At 37.2% G+C, this 16,417-nt stretch overlaps 1 protein-coding gene across 3 annotated transcripts in view; it reads right to left on the reverse strand.

The window, feature by feature from the left end:
• Positions 1–14,954, reverse strand: part of LOC113111919 (myoferlin-like) — a 31,165-nt gene extending 16,211 nt beyond the window's left edge. The window contains exons 1-23 of one of the 3 annotated variants that reach the window (XM_026277130.1): positions 14,749–14,954; positions 14,596–14,651; positions 14,297–14,388; positions 8,003–8,111; positions 7,488–7,560; positions 7,107–7,240; positions 6,882–7,010; positions 6,363–6,425; positions 6,183–6,233; positions 6,063–6,093; positions 5,865–5,980; positions 5,537–5,663; positions 4,350–4,453; positions 4,214–4,282; positions 4,080–4,123; positions 3,702–3,784; positions 3,548–3,583; positions 2,734–2,858; positions 2,513–2,626; positions 2,250–2,427; positions 2,041–2,165; positions 1,795–1,904; positions 1,525–1,717 (exon numbers count right to left, since the gene is read on the reverse strand). In XM_026277130.1, the coding sequence (XP_026132915.1) occupies positions 1,525–1,717; positions 1,795–1,904; positions 2,041–2,165; positions 2,250–2,427; positions 2,513–2,626; positions 2,734–2,858; positions 3,548–3,583; positions 3,702–3,784; positions 4,080–4,123; positions 4,214–4,282; positions 4,350–4,453; positions 5,537–5,663; positions 5,865–5,980; positions 6,063–6,093; positions 6,183–6,233; positions 6,363–6,425; positions 6,882–7,010; positions 7,107–7,240; positions 7,488–7,560; positions 8,003–8,111; positions 14,297–14,388; positions 14,596–14,651; positions 14,749–14,836 (2,250 nt within the window). In that variant the 5' untranslated portion in view covers positions 14,837–14,954. Of the gene's footprint in view, positions 1–1,524; positions 1,718–1,794; positions 1,905–2,040; positions 2,166–2,249; positions 2,428–2,512; positions 2,627–2,733; positions 2,859–3,547; positions 3,584–3,701; positions 3,785–4,079; positions 4,124–4,213; positions 4,283–4,349; positions 4,454–5,536; positions 5,664–5,864; positions 5,981–6,062; positions 6,094–6,182; positions 6,234–6,362; positions 6,426–6,881; positions 7,011–7,106; positions 7,241–7,475; positions 7,561–8,002; positions 8,112–14,296; positions 14,389–14,595; positions 14,652–14,748 lie in introns of all 3 variants that reach the window. The other 2 variants (XM_026277129.1, XM_026277131.1) reach the window with 2 other exon arrangements.
• Positions 14,955–16,417: the final 1,463 nt, after the last annotated feature.

A 16,417-nucleotide genomic window follows, 5' to 3' on the forward strand; every position in this document is an offset into this window, starting at 1 on the left:
GGATACATAGTCATGTCTAGTATTGACAATCGAATTCCCTTGCTTGATATTGTCCTGACAATCATTTATTTGTAAAATATATCATAATTGTGTTATAGGAATCATGTCCAAAATTAGATCCTGCGAGGCAGGAACCACATGCTTGGTAAGATAAACAAATGATTTATGATCCCCTGAGCCAAGACCATATCTGATTGGTCAAGGCAACATTTCAGGGGTGGCCCACAAGGAAGTTTAAATACTTTGGACATCAGTCATGCCTTGCTTTTAGTTCCAGCCTTGCTCGTGCTATCAGTCATGCTATTAGTCATGCCTGCTCTTAGCTTTCAGCTTGTAGAATTGCTACATAGCTTTAGCTTGTAGCATCTAGCCATGCGGTTAGTCATCATTGTTCTTGGAGCGCGGCTCCAGCGTGCCTGCCTGCTGCTACTATGCCACGATGAGAAGGAACACAACCTAGTCTCGTCAAACTTTATTTCTTTTCTTTTCCGTTTGAGAGTTTCGTGTTCTGAGTTAAGTTTTGTAACGTCCATTCAACTTCAACCAGCGAACACTACTCTGCACTTTCAGCCAACGCCCAACAACCACGGGCTTCCCAAGATGTCACTTCAGAGACTGAACTTCCAGCCAATCAACGACCTCGGGATAGCCCTTTCACCGAGGCTCCTTCTTCACAGGAGATGCAAATAACTCACCTCCAGACTGTGACCTTTACTGGTGTATCTAATATAATTTTAACCTCATTGAGGAACTCAATGCGAGCGCTAATTACGTGATTGATGGTTGTTCATGTTTATGCAATTTAACGTATTGCTGTTAACTTGGGATTCCATATTTCCATTCTCTTAAACTCATCTTTCCCTAACTTTCGACCTTCCTGCAACTTGTGTGAATGTGTGTGTGCGTGCGTTTATGTGTTAGATTAGTTTATATGTCTTAGATTTATCTAATAAAGCCTTATTCATTTTGAAAAGAGAAGTATCTTGCGTTTTGTGCTTACAAGTTAACGTCTTAAACTGCCGATCTTGTTACTGTGCTAATTGATAGTGTTTTCACTATAGTTTGGATATTAGTATCCAGTGCAGATTTGATGTTAAACGGCTCGTTCACTGAACCGCAGGCGCGTCTCCGTGAACAGCCGTGAAACAGTGATTCTGTTCAAATTCCCTTTAAAATCTTAAATGATTCCCTTTGAGCTAAATTGACCTGTTTCCCGTTACACATGTCGATGTCTGTAAAAATAAATTTATGTGGCACATCAGGGATACAATTCATGGATTTGGATGCCGATTTATTCAGTGGGTGATACAAACCTGGGAACTTGCTACTCATGTGGCCAGATTGTCTGCTGTAAATGTTCTTATTATTGTGCAAAATGTATTTAAAAAATTACTTTATGACAGAAGATCGGTGTACAAAGATCAGAAAGAATGATTTAGAAGGATTTTGTGTTAAATGTATTCTTATTCAAAAAGTTGTGTATCCCTAATAGCTCCAATCCTACAAAGGATGACAAAAAAATACCTCCTCAGCGAGTTGCTTGAGTTTGTCTAGCCAGCCTTCAATGATGCTCAAGCAATTATTAACATCTGTGGCTTCCTCAAACATGCGTTTTGCTCCCTTCATGATGTTCTCCAAAGCACTGTCCCGTAACATCTTTTGCTGAATATCCAGGGCCGTGAGATTGGGCTTCCCCTCCATGTCAGGAATTCTGAAACTGAGACGCAGGAGTTTGGATCATTTAAAACATGCATGACAAAAATCCTGATGAGTGTTGAGCTAAAATGATATTACCTGTTGATATCTTCCATTAACTGATTGATGAGCTTCAGCCAGATTTCTGCTAGCTTTGCATCTGTAGCTTTGGACTGTACTGCAGATTTTAATGCATTGAGATTTGTTTGCTGCAAAAGGAGGAATGGTATTAACAGGTTTGATGCACAGAGAATGAATTATACTCCCACAAGTTGAGAACCACTGGTGGTGTGTGATGTAAACAGAGTGTTGTGAACTGCTAGAAACTTTAAACCATTCACTTACCAAACAGTCAGATATATACAGAAGGATATTCAGCGAGTCCAACCGGTGACTGATATCCTCCCAAAAGGATGTGATGGAAATCACAGGCTTGGTGTCGGCCCAGGGCAGGTAGTAGTAATTATTACCTGGAAGAACACCTCAAAACTTAACACCACAGATCTCAATAGCTTTATTTGACACCAAATACGGTACTTTGAAATGTGCATTACCATCAAAAACAGCACAGCTGTATTGTGTGGTTGAAGCCAGAGGTTTGCATGTTAGGTCCATCTTGTTTCCATAGTTGCCGATGCTAACTTCAAATTGAATGGGCTCCCCTGTTTCTTGGATCATAGTTGCACTATGAAACACCACACACAGACAATACTTCCTTCTGCGCTGGTATTTCTATTCAAAGAAAGGAGCACAAAGTGTAAATAAAGCCGTCAAGTGGAAAAACTACTTCGTTTGGGAATTCAACAAAGAGCCTCACCTGAACAACTAAGATATCATCGCTTGGTATTTCTTCCACAGACTTGTCAGCCTTCCCATCAAGTTTAGTGGAGAGTTCAACAAGAATTCTACCTCGGTAAGCCGCCCCTTCACCCTGCGAACGTATACAAATCTTTCAGCCTACTTGAAATGCATTTTTGGTGCAAATAAATTCTCAATACTTGAGAATGGAAACGTATCAGATTCATCATCTGCACTTGCCTTGCCTAAATTAAGGTCTTCATAAGGGTCAGATAAGACTGAGAACTCTCTCGGGCTTCCATACAGATTTATATAGCACGGGCCAAAAGCAGGCAGGAAGCCCATCTCAGAATTCCCAGTCTCTCCTGTGAAAAGCACAATCAATAAAAACTCTTCTAGTGACATGATAGTAGTTGGAGAGATGTTAGAGTTAGGTTTGTTAAAGCATCCCAAATGCAAAGCTCCTTAGATTAGTATTTTGATTAGTATTATACATTTTTTGAAAATGATTGAACTTCATTATTTATCTCCTGCTATGATTTCATGACTACATGGAAAACAATAAAATTGAATGTCAGCAAAATAGGATTGTAAACAAATGAAATATTATTTTCACAATAACAAGATATATACACTACCGGTCAAGTTTAATGTTCACAAAGGCTGCTTTCAAAAGGCTGCTTTTTTTTTATTACTCCAAACTTTTGACCAGCAATGTAAGCGAGAAGCATTATTATCCCATGCCATTTTATTAGATAATCAATGTTATTGTGAATTGCATTATTTCATTACTTGGTGTGCAACATGATGCATAACTTGCCAAAAATAGCTTAAGTGTTTTGTGCTTATGCTAATTCGAAGAGTGTGCGCAGGGCTTCGTATGCCTAAAGTTACTGTAAACCCTTGGGTACCAAATTCTTACAGACCAATAACAATGCATTTAATGAAACTTTAAAGTACTGCATGTTAACTAGTGTTTTTTTTTTTATTATTCCTATATTGTGTGGTTTGGACACAAGGGATTGCAGATCTGGAATCGGTGCAGATATTCAACCTTTATATGTTGAAAACTCGTCTCCTGGATGATCCTCTATCACAAAAGAAAACACAAAAATGTTTTGAGTTTCATAGCACAGTCTCAAAAAGATCAGGACATGACCCTGCATTTAAAAAGTAAAAAGTTTGACATAAAAATTATTTGCATATACCTTCAATTTCACCACCAGAGGATGCTATTTTGGTCAGATCCAGATACGTGGTGCCTATGACATCATTCCTACTGAGGCGATCCCTGAGAAAGAGGGGGAGTCAGCTTAAATGTTCCAGTGTGTCACAGAATCGGTCCAGCTAGGGGCCGTCTCAGCTTTTCCACTGTTCCCTGAGCAGCTCTAGTCTGGTTTATGGGGAGGAATGCATTGTGGGAGAGGGTGGGACGGCACTGCTATGACTCATACTGCCTGCTTGTGTCCTCACAGCTCAAAACACTGACCACATTCTAAGACTAGTTACACAGGGAATTCTCTCAACACAGATTTCAAAAGTTCATATCCGCTGAGGCGGATCTTACACTACGCTCTGATGCTCACCAGTCAAATACAGTCAGCTTGATTCTTTCACACATGGACGGGAACTGTAAAACAAGTGGCACCAATGGGAAACTTCAAAGGACTAACACATTCATAAAGTGCAGAACCAAATCTCTCCCAATCCAGCCAGTTACCTTGACCTGTAGGTTGAGCTGTTGGTTCCACTCTGGGTTTGCGTTTTTCTCAATGATTTGTGTACAGAGCTAAAAGACATAATTAGTTAAGACAAAAGGCAGAAGCAGTAAGTGTGTATGTCTGGGTGGGCTGTACCTTTTTACCAGCAAACCAGGCTTCAACAAATGGATCTACTAGATTTTTCTTGTTTTCTTGACCTCCGAATGCCTCTTTTAAAGTCTGGGTGATGGAATCATCCACTAAAACAGACAAAAAAAAAAAACATTTCAGTGTTACAATCTCAATAGCTTCGGTCACTTTTAAGTAGAATTAATTTTTTCAAAGAATTAAAAAAAAAAAATTGTCTACAAGTGTACTCGTAGTTTATTTCTTCATTGAAAAAGATTCAGAGAAATGTATAATGTGTTTATTATCACACGCTCACCAGTGGATCCTCTGCAGTGAATGGGTGCCATCAGAATGGGATTCAAAACAGCTGATGAAAATGTCACAAGTAATCCACATGACTCCAGTCTATCAGTTAACATCTTGTGAAGAGACAAGCTGTGTGTCTGTAATATGTTTTTAACGTGAAATCACTGCTTTAAACCAAAATCCCTTCTGAATCAGTGGAGAAATATGTAAAGGTCAAGCACTGATCACGAGGGAAACGGTCCAAAACAACTGTAAACAAATGTCCGTGGATTTTGATGTGAGAGGACCACTGGGGATAGAGGTTTATTTACTAGAAGAAGCATTATTATGGATTATACTTTGGTAATTTGGCCAGAAGTGATGATTTGAAATGTCTTAATTGATGTATTTATTTCCTGACGAACACACAGCTTTCCACTTCACAATGTTAATTGATGGACTGGAGTCATGTGGATTACTGTGTTGATTTTATCAACTGTTTGGACTCTCGTTCTGATGGCACCAGAGGATCCATTGAGCAAGTGATGCAATGCAAAATTTACATATCTCTAAACTCATATACGACTAACTTTTCAGTGACTGTTCACTTTGGGAGAACGATTCCTTTAACTTAAATATTTTCAACTACATCAGTTATACTGAACAGTTTCTTGACTAATCATTTTTAAACACGAAAACATACAGTACGATTCAAGTGCTCATTAACATAAAATACTGGCTGCCTTCTGATATTTTCAGTCGTTTGAGAATCAGGAAAATGATGCGTCTCTCAGCAGGGAGCGTTAACAGCCAGAGTGACACAATGTGCCATTTCCTGGACTTACAGTAGACACCCAATCATATGACCCCAAAAAGATTGCCTGCTGTGTTGCTCTGGAAAACATATGCATAAGGAATAACTGTAATACTCTGGGGGACGTCCTCAGCCCGAAACACTTTGAGTTTGAGAGTAACCCATCGAAGAGCGACACCAGCGGGCAGCAGCAAGTTACTCTCCACATCATCCTTGTCATTGTCCTGCTGCTTTCTTTCCACCTGCCAAATAGACATTAACCAGTGGGATCAGTTAATACAGATTGTATAGCATGTTTTTTTTAGTTTCAAAATTAATGACTGGCAGAGAGCAAGGTTTTATTGTTTAAAAAGGATTTTAAGTGTGTGCTATTGCATAAGCATTTTCTTTTTGTAATTTGTCAATCTATAGTATAAAGATGTTATTATGTTCAGGGGACGCACCGGCGGTTCATCACCCGTTCCCAGCACATACATGCTAACTTTGAGATAACCCTTCGCTCCCGAGCTCGAGTCATCTGGGTCATTCAGGAGAATCCATTTCTTCATAATACAGTGAGCTGGGAAGAAAAAAACCAACAACCTTTTGTGTTCAACTACTGATAAAACGTAATGAATATTTTGTAGTAAACTGAAAATTACCTGGTTCATCATAGATGTAACCAATATCAAGCTAGAAAATTAAATACATAAGTTTTGAATTAGAGATGGGTCTCGTACAAAAAAAAAAAAAAAAAAACCTTTTGTATTTCACTGAATTACCTTGAATTCACCCATGAGACAGTCTGCTCTGAAAGAATTCGAGTTATACACCTGCAGAAAAGAAGAATAGCATCAAACATTCATTAATCAATACATTCAATTTCTATTTTTCATTAAATATATGATAATTTTAACATGATAAAAAAAAAGAAAAAAAAAAGGCAACAGCTTTTTTCTTACCCGGAAGCTTACAACCTCATCAAACAGTTCAGAGGGCAACATGTTGACATTAAAAAAGAATATCTGTAAAGAGTTATACATATAGCATTCAGGGACAACAATTTTAATAATAAATAATGCATTTTCAAATAATCAGGCATAGAATATAACATTTCAACAGGGAAAGTTTCGCATTCTTCAAAATATCTTCTTCTGGCTTCAGCAGAAGAAACAAACACAAAGGTTTGGAACAAATTGTCAATTTACAACAAATTGTAAAAAGACAATTTTTGGGTGAACTAGCTCGGAGAACATATATCACAAAAACGTCCATTTATTTTTTTCCACACAAAGCTTTAGTACTGACTTATTGGAATATAGCTTAACTGTGCGGACCACTTTTGAGATTTTTAAAAATGTTTTTTCAGGCTCACTTTAAATAGTTGTAGCATGGAAAAGTGAGGATGAGTGTATAAGTGACAAAATCATTTGATCTACTGAACTATGAGGAACTATTCCATTAAATCTTCAACTTTCTACCTCATCAAAGTACGGGTTATTTCCTTTCCGGACCCTAGTCCTGTGTGTCTCTCTACACACATGCACTTTGACCACAGGTTTGATGTTATTTCCAGGCAACTGTCGTCCCTCAATCACCCGCACGCGGATCTTTAACAGAAATGGCATTTTAAAATGACTCCATAAAGAGTCAGCATTTCAAATAGAAACCATACTGTATTTAATGACTACAGGACAATCCCGTACCTGAAAGTCTTGAGGTTTATTAGCCAAACTATGGCGTTTTCTGATCCTAGGCCAAATTTTCTGGCCGGGCTCACCAGGAGATGTGACTGCGCCCTGTCCCCCACCATCATTGACATCTACCTCTTCACCCTCCGCTGATCAACCCAAAAAATATATAATGCAGAACATCATTGATTAGTCAGACACTACCAGTATGGCAAACATGCAATTAAAGCCAAAATCATTTGCAAAATAAACTTCACAGATTATTGTAATTGACGTCTAACCACGAAGTATCTGAAAATTTTATTTTTTACACTTTATTTTCACACCATCAAGCATGTCATCCGTGTAACACTCATTTGAAACATTAAAGCACACTCAGCTAACCTGTGTTCATACCATTTTGTTGATCCTGTGGGTTTGTCACAGCACCGGCAGGTGGCTCGTAGCCAATCGTCATGCTGATGGATGCCTACAAGGATGCAACACATTATCTCATAATAATGGCAAATAGACTACATAAATACTGACAGTGATGCTATCAATACAAAGCTCATTATTAATTAGGTGATCAGATATTTATTTTTGTTGACTATGTAAACATGTTTCTCAGGTATGTTTGTGATGACTAAATTATAATTAGTCAATTAAGCATGTAAAGTCTGCTATGCAAAATACAGTATCAATTTTTTTAAATAAAGCTGACAATATTACTTATTGGTAGTTGAAAGTTTTTTTTACAAAGTGGACAATAAAATAATTTTAATAAAAGAGCATGCAAATGATCTTAATTTTGTGTAAATTAGTTCTGAGAGTGAAGATTACAAGTGTAACGGCTTATAACAGAAGAAATTAAAAACTAAATATATTTTAGATTGTGTCTTAAAAAGATAAAAAGAAAAAAAAACACCCACTCCTATACTCTTGCCATTTTCGTCCATTAGAGCCAAGTTTTTCACTGGGAGAGATTTAACTTGGCTACTGGCAAGGTTTTTTAAAGAGACCTTTGCAGACCCAATCAACCTAAAAAAAAAATGCATATAATTAAAACAAAGTCCTGTGGAAAATCAAGAAGGCTAACTGTACCACGTTTCAGTAAAGCATCACAGATCTGTCTCATATAATGTTTCAAATGCTGTGTACTTTTCATTTGCATTTAAAAACAGTCTGGGAAAAATACCTGACCCTATTTTCATAATTCATGTTCCTGGTCTTATAGTTAATCATGCATGAGTAACTATTATTTAAAATAATAATAATAATAATAATAATAATAATAATAATAATAATAATAATAATAAATTAATAAATAAAAAGCCTAACATTTATAATATATATATATATATATATATATATATATATATATATATATATATATATATATATATATATATATATATATATATATATAAATAAAAAAATGTAAGTCTTAAAATTAGGCTGGTAAAACAATTTAATACAAATGTTTAATTCAATGCAAAAACTCACATAAATATTTTTTTATAGCTAGGTTAAGGTTAGGAAAGTACTGTCAAAAGATGGAAAAAAGAAAATGCCCAGACAAAAAAATAATTATAAAATCAGGCAAGTCATATGATCAATATGATCAAAATCCCTCTGTTAAAACCTTCGGAATATAGATACAATCAGAAAGTGTATGTAAGTGCTACCGAATTTGAGATTTCTGGCCCTGTGGAAAATGCCTTTAGAGAAAACAGGGCTTTAAAGATATGTATTGTAATGGAAATCTACTGAGGTAAATAGAGGAGTAGTGTGCAATAAAGTAGTTTGGATGTTTTCTTCACATTACGCTAAGCCAAAAACCCCAAAATCTCAAACTGTATCAGTGCAAGAAAAGCAAATGCATGTACCTTTGGTGATCATTTACATAATTGTTTAATGAAGAATTTCCATCTAAACTCATTTTTCCTTTTACCTTGTAGTAATTTACTGTATTTAATTCTATGCAGCATTCATGTCATTGATTTTCAAAAAAAAAAAAAAAAAAGTTTGTGTTACTTGACATTTTATTGTAAGAGCTCTTAAATAAGAACTCAAAGGGATAGTTCACAATTTTTTTTTTTTTATATACAACTCTGTCATTTTAGTCCCCAGCTAATTTGTGTAGCTGCACCAATAGCAGAGTTCCTGGGGACTATTTTCAGGCGCTGCTTAATATCACTACGCCTGCTGCATCCATGGTACAGCAGCAAAGTTCCTTTGATAATTAAAGGGGGGGTGAAATGCTCGTTTTCACTCAATATCCTGTTAATCTTGAGTACCTATAGAGTAGTACTGCATCCTTCATAACTCCAAAAAGTCTTTAGTTTTATTATATTCATAAGAGAAAGATAGTCTGGGAGCGTGTGCTCTTCTGGCAGAAGTGCCCTCAGGACCCATATAAGGAAATTCCGCTCCATCTAACGTCACACAGAGCCATACTCGAAAAAAACTTTCCGAAACTTGTGACAAACCTGAAGGAGTATTTCTGTTCCAAAAATACTCCTTCAGGTTTGTCACAAGTTTCGGAAAGTTTTTTTTCGAGTATGGCTTAATTTTTGAAACTTTGTCCATGTTTAGCATGGGAATCCAACTCTTTAACAGTGTAAAAAACTCAGTATGCATGAAATAGCATTTCACCCCCCCTTTAAGCTGGAATAAGAGTATAGTTCCTAGCCATATCGGCCAAGAAAATCGCAACTTCTTAGTACATGATGTAACTACAGAAGTCAAGTTTTAAATAGGAAAAATATCTAAACCCTTTGGTCATTTTTGAGCGAGATGCTAACATTCTAATCAGATTCAATGATCTATGCTAAGCTAAGCTAAAAGTGCTTTTATCAAAGCATCATATGAAAATAAAATAAAAACAACATTTGCATTGCGCAAAATTTCCAGTATAGTCTCCAACCTAATATTCAAAACCTGATGATACAAGATTCAAACAAACATGCCAAAGCAATTGAAGCAAAAGGTAACCACACCCTACTACATTTCGCCTCATTCCATTTCCTTTATGGAATGTTACTTCTGAAATCCTTAACCTGAGGTGATTCCAAGTATGATTAATGTTTACTAACCTCTAGGTAACAGACATTGTTTAAACAACTCAGCCTCTCTGTTCTTTAGCAGACACTCATTTATCTCATGGGGAATTAAACTCTGAATGTGCAGTTCACTAATATTCTGGGCTAGCGGGAAGCAGTCGTTGTATTAGATCAGTGCCGTGATGCTCTTCATTTGCCAGACTCTCAAATAGAATTGATTTGAAATGCAACAATATTACTTTTGTTCCAAAATAAATATGCACACAACATTTTGCCAAGTCTGTTGCTGGATCAACATCCAGGGGCTACATTCTTAGACAGTCATAACCTATCATTGACTGTTTTATTAAAATAAAGACAAAATATAATTAAATACAAATATTACATGACAAACCCTGACAATTTACTAAAAATACTAAGTGGAAATAAAATCTAAACTAAACCAAACTTGAAATAAACCTGAAATTAAAATGTTAAACCTAGATAGTAACAAAATAAAAATCACAATTCAGGTTTGTAAAAAGGATAAAGATTTAGATATGAGCTGCCCAAGATATTGTGATTTGAATGAGAAAGAAATTTGCTAGACCAGCCCTTTCAGAGTCAGTAAACACACAGGGAGACACTTTACATCCCACTCATATAGACAAAATATTAGCAATATCGGTTTGTTTTTTTTACTCTAATTACCCCATATTAACTAATTGCATGCTATTGTACAACAACATAACTAGTGTGCTTTCAACACCCCAACAGGTAAACAGTAACAATCAGTATAATGGTGTTCTTAAGAGATAAGGAACTGTCACAGCCCAACATATATATATATATATATATATTAGCGGTATAATTACCAAAAACCATCTTAACCGCTCCTTTCTCAGTTGGTCTGCTAAGAACAGTACCATTTTAGCCTGTCTAATTCATATTCATGAGCCCTCTTTTTGGATTAGCCTGTTGGACAGCCAGGCCAATCACAGGTAACTAAGGTCAGCCGATGTCACAGCGCTAGCTGGGAGGCAGCAAAACAAAGGGGAAACTGGAAGTGGCCCATTCAACCCAGTACAGTTTCAGCTATGAAAGGAGCTTAAAATATAATCTTGTTGTGATGTTGGGTGCCAGAATCGATGTAATACAGCCTCAGATTAGAAATTTGATTGCATATCTGCTGCCACTGCCAGACAAACCGATGACAGCTATGGTTAAACACAATAAAACAAACAACGATCATCAAAAATGCTAGTGTTTGCATCGCACACTTATTTAAAATATTCAATAAAGTATAGTCTTTTGTTGTTATGGACGAGTCAACAGATTTCTTGCCTTATGTTTCTTGCATCTCACAATGTCATGTATGAAAAAATGTCTGTGCATGTGTGTAAAACAACATGTTGTGATTTATTGTGGCTGGAACAATAATGTAGCTTTAAAAAGAAGTTGCCTGCTGAATTTAAAATTATGTACATCTTTAACATGACATGATTGATAGACATGATGAGTTTGTCTTTACTATACACTAATAGATGTGATCCACCTCACAATCCTGTCAGATCATCCATCCTTTGAGTGAGAGTGTAACGTTACAGGTGGGCCAATCTGGTTTCATGGTTTTCGACAAGTTTCAGTGCTGTTATTGCTCAATGCTCAGCAATGACACAGACGCGATGTTGTCTAGGGGTTTGACAGAAGGAGAGTGGGACAGTGGACGGTGCTCAGGGTTGTGACTGAAGAAGGTGATTGTGCAGTTCGTTCGTCAACTTTTTCCGGAAGTCACAACGTTTTGTGAAAAATCACAGCTACTTTAAGCAGACTGTGTGCATTTTACTGTGGACTGACGGTTTTGAAATGTATATGGTAGATAAATAAACTTTGACAATATGGGACCTCTGAAGTCAATGGCTACCAGCAACTGACTGGTTACCAACATTTTTCTAAATATCTACTCGAATTCATGCAGAAGACAAAACTCATTCAGGTTTGGAACAACCTGAGGTTGAGTAAAACATGACAATTTCCATTTTTGGGCAAATTATACTTTGGGTGAATTATTAACTGCCCTTAAGTGTAACATCCATTTTGGACAATCTAACTATTAATACAATGACTACATTAATTGATGAAAGTATTTTACATAAGAAGTATGAAGGTGTGGTTTTATATGCTTAGAAAAAAAACCTTCAGAAACATTTTTGGTAGACCCTAAAACAGCCATGTGACATCAACAAAACAATATGCATCATGTAATTGCATGAATGTAAGTTTCAGCAGGAGTTATGTGCATCTTTGTGTTTTCCATTGGATTTCATCCAATGCTGTTCTCACAGAAAAAAAATCTGGAATAACTGACACTGCATGAAATTTATAGCCCTCTAAGACCCCTCTGTTTCTTTCAATTGATGTCTTTATGCAACAACTGCATTTCAGACCAGTAACTAACAATCAATTATTCATCCAGTACTGTGAACCAAACGCCTCCATCCCACCCCTCATGGCATTGTAGAGCAGGTCTGAACACGGTTGTGAGGGTGTGTGAGCTGTAGGGAATTACAGTGTTGAACCAAGATTAACATGGTTTACTATTGCCCTTAAAATGCATGAAGACGGATGTGAATCAATGAATCAGTCAACCAACAAAGTGGATAAGCTGATGCAAAACTTTATTGAATTCTGTCTTCATTTAAAGGTACAGGTTGTAGGACCTGCCACAAGGGTGCAGTAACAATAACAATCGCGTGGTTTGATGACACTAAGGAGGAGTGTGGAATGATGGGATTTGTTGTCTTCTACCCAACCGTTGACGGCCATCAATCAGACGGAAAGATAAATCATGGATTTAACGAGAGTTCAACGATTTGCGCGAGTAGATTACATACAAAGTCAATGCAAAGACGTGATCAGACTATGGATCAGACGCGTCCTCTCGTGGGTCTAGAGATGCAATGCCCCGTATTTGGCGTGTATACCCCATAATACTAATCTTGTTGATCGTTATATCATATGTTTTCTGTAAAGATACGAATCAAAACAATTCACCTGTCAAGTAAAACACAAGCGAGATCGGCATCTCTTTCTAGTTGAAGTTTGTCATGAAACTACTTCCGCATTTTCCACAACATTAGCTGCGTCTTATTTAGAAGGCTGCACCCTCTGAAGGTCGCATTCAAAGGCTGCATACGTCATCGAGGTTGTCTCATTTCAGAAAAGCAAGTAGCACACTCCGAATGAGACCGTCGACTGCGACCTTTTTTCACAGGAATTTCGCTGCTACAGATAACCCACAATTCTTTGCGTCACCATAAATAACCGTTGTTTATTTGAAAAAATGGCGGCGGCAGATCTACACACAAGTGGAGATGTGGTGTTTAAATGTAAGTATTTTAAAGTTTTTCATTTTTTAAAAGTTGAATTACAAGTGTGTAAACATTATTACAAGTGTTTAGCTCCTCAAACACTGAATAAAATAAAACAAGTAAAAAACATTTTCTTTTCAAATGACTTTACAAATTTAGAAATCATTTTCCTAATATTTTTTTCTTTAACAAGTGTGAGAGCGCAACGATGATATATGTGTTGGCATAGCAATGTAAAACTTCCGGTTTCCTTTTCCGTCCATCCTACGACGGCCGCCTCGTTTAATCCCAGGGTTAAGGACACTCCATATATGCATCCTAGAGAGGATTCAACCTCCAGAGGACGTGGCCTTCTAAATGAGACACAGCTACTGTTGTCATGTGGTTTCTACGTCAGTAAAGGCGGTAACAAAGGGTAACTACGTCACTGACAGGTGACTGCACTGCCCCGTGTCACTAATTAAAATGGGAATTTTCTTTAGTTGAAAACATTAGAGATATTGTTAGTTATCAGCTGGACAAAATATATAACACTAGCCTAGTGGTTTTTGAATATTTTACTGCAAATATCTTACAAATTGTACCTTTAAATTAACTGCAACCCTGCAAAATGACTTTTGAGAGGAATGCACCTCTTAAATACAGGAGGTTAAAACTTTTAAATCAGATATGCCCTAAACTTCTCTAGTCACACAGCTTGTATTTGATTAGGGTGGAAACAAAAGTTCAACATCACACGGTTTGTCTTACACTGGTTGCTAATATTGAGGATATGACTCAAATGACTGATGAGCATTTGAAAAACACTTACTTGTCTTTGCCAAGAGTTTCGTAGTCTTTGACAATCACGTCAATGTAGGAGGAATAATCAAGAGGAACACCTTTTAAATCAAACTCAAGCGTCTAAAAGGGAAAACAGCATTCAAAACTTAAACTCGCTGAGAAACTGCAGAAATGCACTATGCAGAAGATTAATAGGCCTATGCAATAAGTAATATGCTCGGTTAATTATAACATTATTAAATAAACAGCATGTGCATTCGCCGTTTACATACACAGTGAACCCTTCTCAATTTAATTAGCGTTCAAGTGTATAAAAACTCAACAGACCTCATTCCACACTGGGTTCAATTCACTGCTAACGTGCTTGGTTTTCTTCTTTTCGTCTAAAATGATTAGAAACACATCAGATTGACCAAATTAATAGTCGGTGCCGTTATTGTACGGTCTAATGGCTAAATAGGAAACACGAGGAGTTCTTACCTTTAAACAACACAGATGCGAAGGGGTCTGGACTGCCCAATTTCTTTTTGGGCAGACCCGCCGCAGACTCGACTGCCACGCGCAACATGACAGAAAAAAACAGGGTTTCATTTAGTGCACTTTTTCATAGTGATGTGCGTCTGTATGTGAAACTGCGTGCTCATTGCAGTGCCCTCATCCATTCGGGAGAGTTTGTGAAGGGTGTGGACTTACTTCAGACTGCCTACCTGTTCAGCTCACTTGTAGCCTAATTGCGGATGTGATTCTCACAGTATTTGTTTTAAATGGTACATTTAAATAAAACGTTTGATTGATCGTTTATTATTTTATTTGAGATTATTCCTTTTGCATGCTGAACCAAATGCACCAAAGTTACTGATCACATTTTAAAGTTTAAGAGCTGAGGCACAAGCGCCACCTAACGGTATGTCGCGCGAATCACAAATCCTTTCAAAGTCAAGTAAAGGCATGTATTGTAAAGCAGGGGTGTCCGACCCTGCTCCTGGAGAGCTACCGTCCTGCAGACTTCAGTTCCAACCTTGCTCCAGCACACCTGTCTGTAATTATCAAGCAACCCTGAACACCTTTATTAGCTAGTTCTGATGGGTTTGATTGGCGTTGGAGCTGAAATATGCAGGATGATAGCTCTCCAGGAGCACGGTGGGACACCCCTGTTATGAGGATTTAATGAAGTCTTCTGTGATGATGGTTTAGGTAAGTTCGGTCCTAAAGAGCCGCAGTCCTGCAGAGTTCAGCTTCAGCCCTGATCAAACACACCTGAACAAGCTCATGGTGTCTTCAGGTTACAGACAGGTGAGGGGTTTTTCAGGGTTGGAGCTGAATTCTGCAGGACTGGGGCTCTCTAGGACCAAACTAGCCTACTCCTGGTTTAACAATTAGGCATCATTATTCAGAGAGTGAGAGAATCCACACTCTTTGAGAGCAGTGTTGCCTTTGCCAACTAAGTTTCAGAGAAATTTGCTAAAGGAGGGTCTATTCGTTGCTTAAAGTTGTTATGATGTCATTGCGTAATCAAGATGCAGAATTCTCACATCAACTCTCACCAACAAAAAAAAAAAAAAAAAAAAGATTTGATATTATTTTAGATGTGTTTGAAAATAATGTGCTTAATATAACTTTATCTTTAAATGCGTTGAAATTATTGAACACTTTTGAATGATTAATTTGTGGGTTGAACAAATCATTCTGTCTTGGTTGGAACAGCAGCTATGCTAATTATGTCTCTGTTTCTCTGTTTGTGTAACTAGGATTTACACAAGCTTCAGTCTGGATCCAGCCCTGGCAAAGACCGTTGCCACGGTCTGTCTTCGTTTGTTCTGTTTTTTCATGTCATTCCAGACAGACTGGAAGATTTTCAGATCAGATCTCGGTAGCACTGGCTGTTGGCAGACTCCTTGTGCAAACAAAAGTCTCACTGGATTATTTAACCCCTTAACTGTTACCCCCGTCCCGAATACAGGACGCCTACATTTACTTCACTATATTACAATCAAATATAATCTAATTTTGACAAACTATATATCGTTGGAAAGGTCTAAGACTCCCAAAAATATAGTTTACCAATGTTTTTTGTTTAAAATTATGCAGGAAAAGTAATAGATTAATTTATGACAAGAGTGCACCCTCAAAAATCTACATTATAACAGGA

This window comes from Carassius auratus, chromosome 12 (genome assembly GCF_003368295.1).
Source record: "Carassius auratus strain Wakin chromosome 12, ASM336829v1, whole genome shotgun sequence".
In the NCBI taxonomy this organism is placed as follows: domain Eukaryota; kingdom Metazoa; phylum Chordata; class Actinopteri; order Cypriniformes; family Cyprinidae; genus Carassius; species Carassius auratus.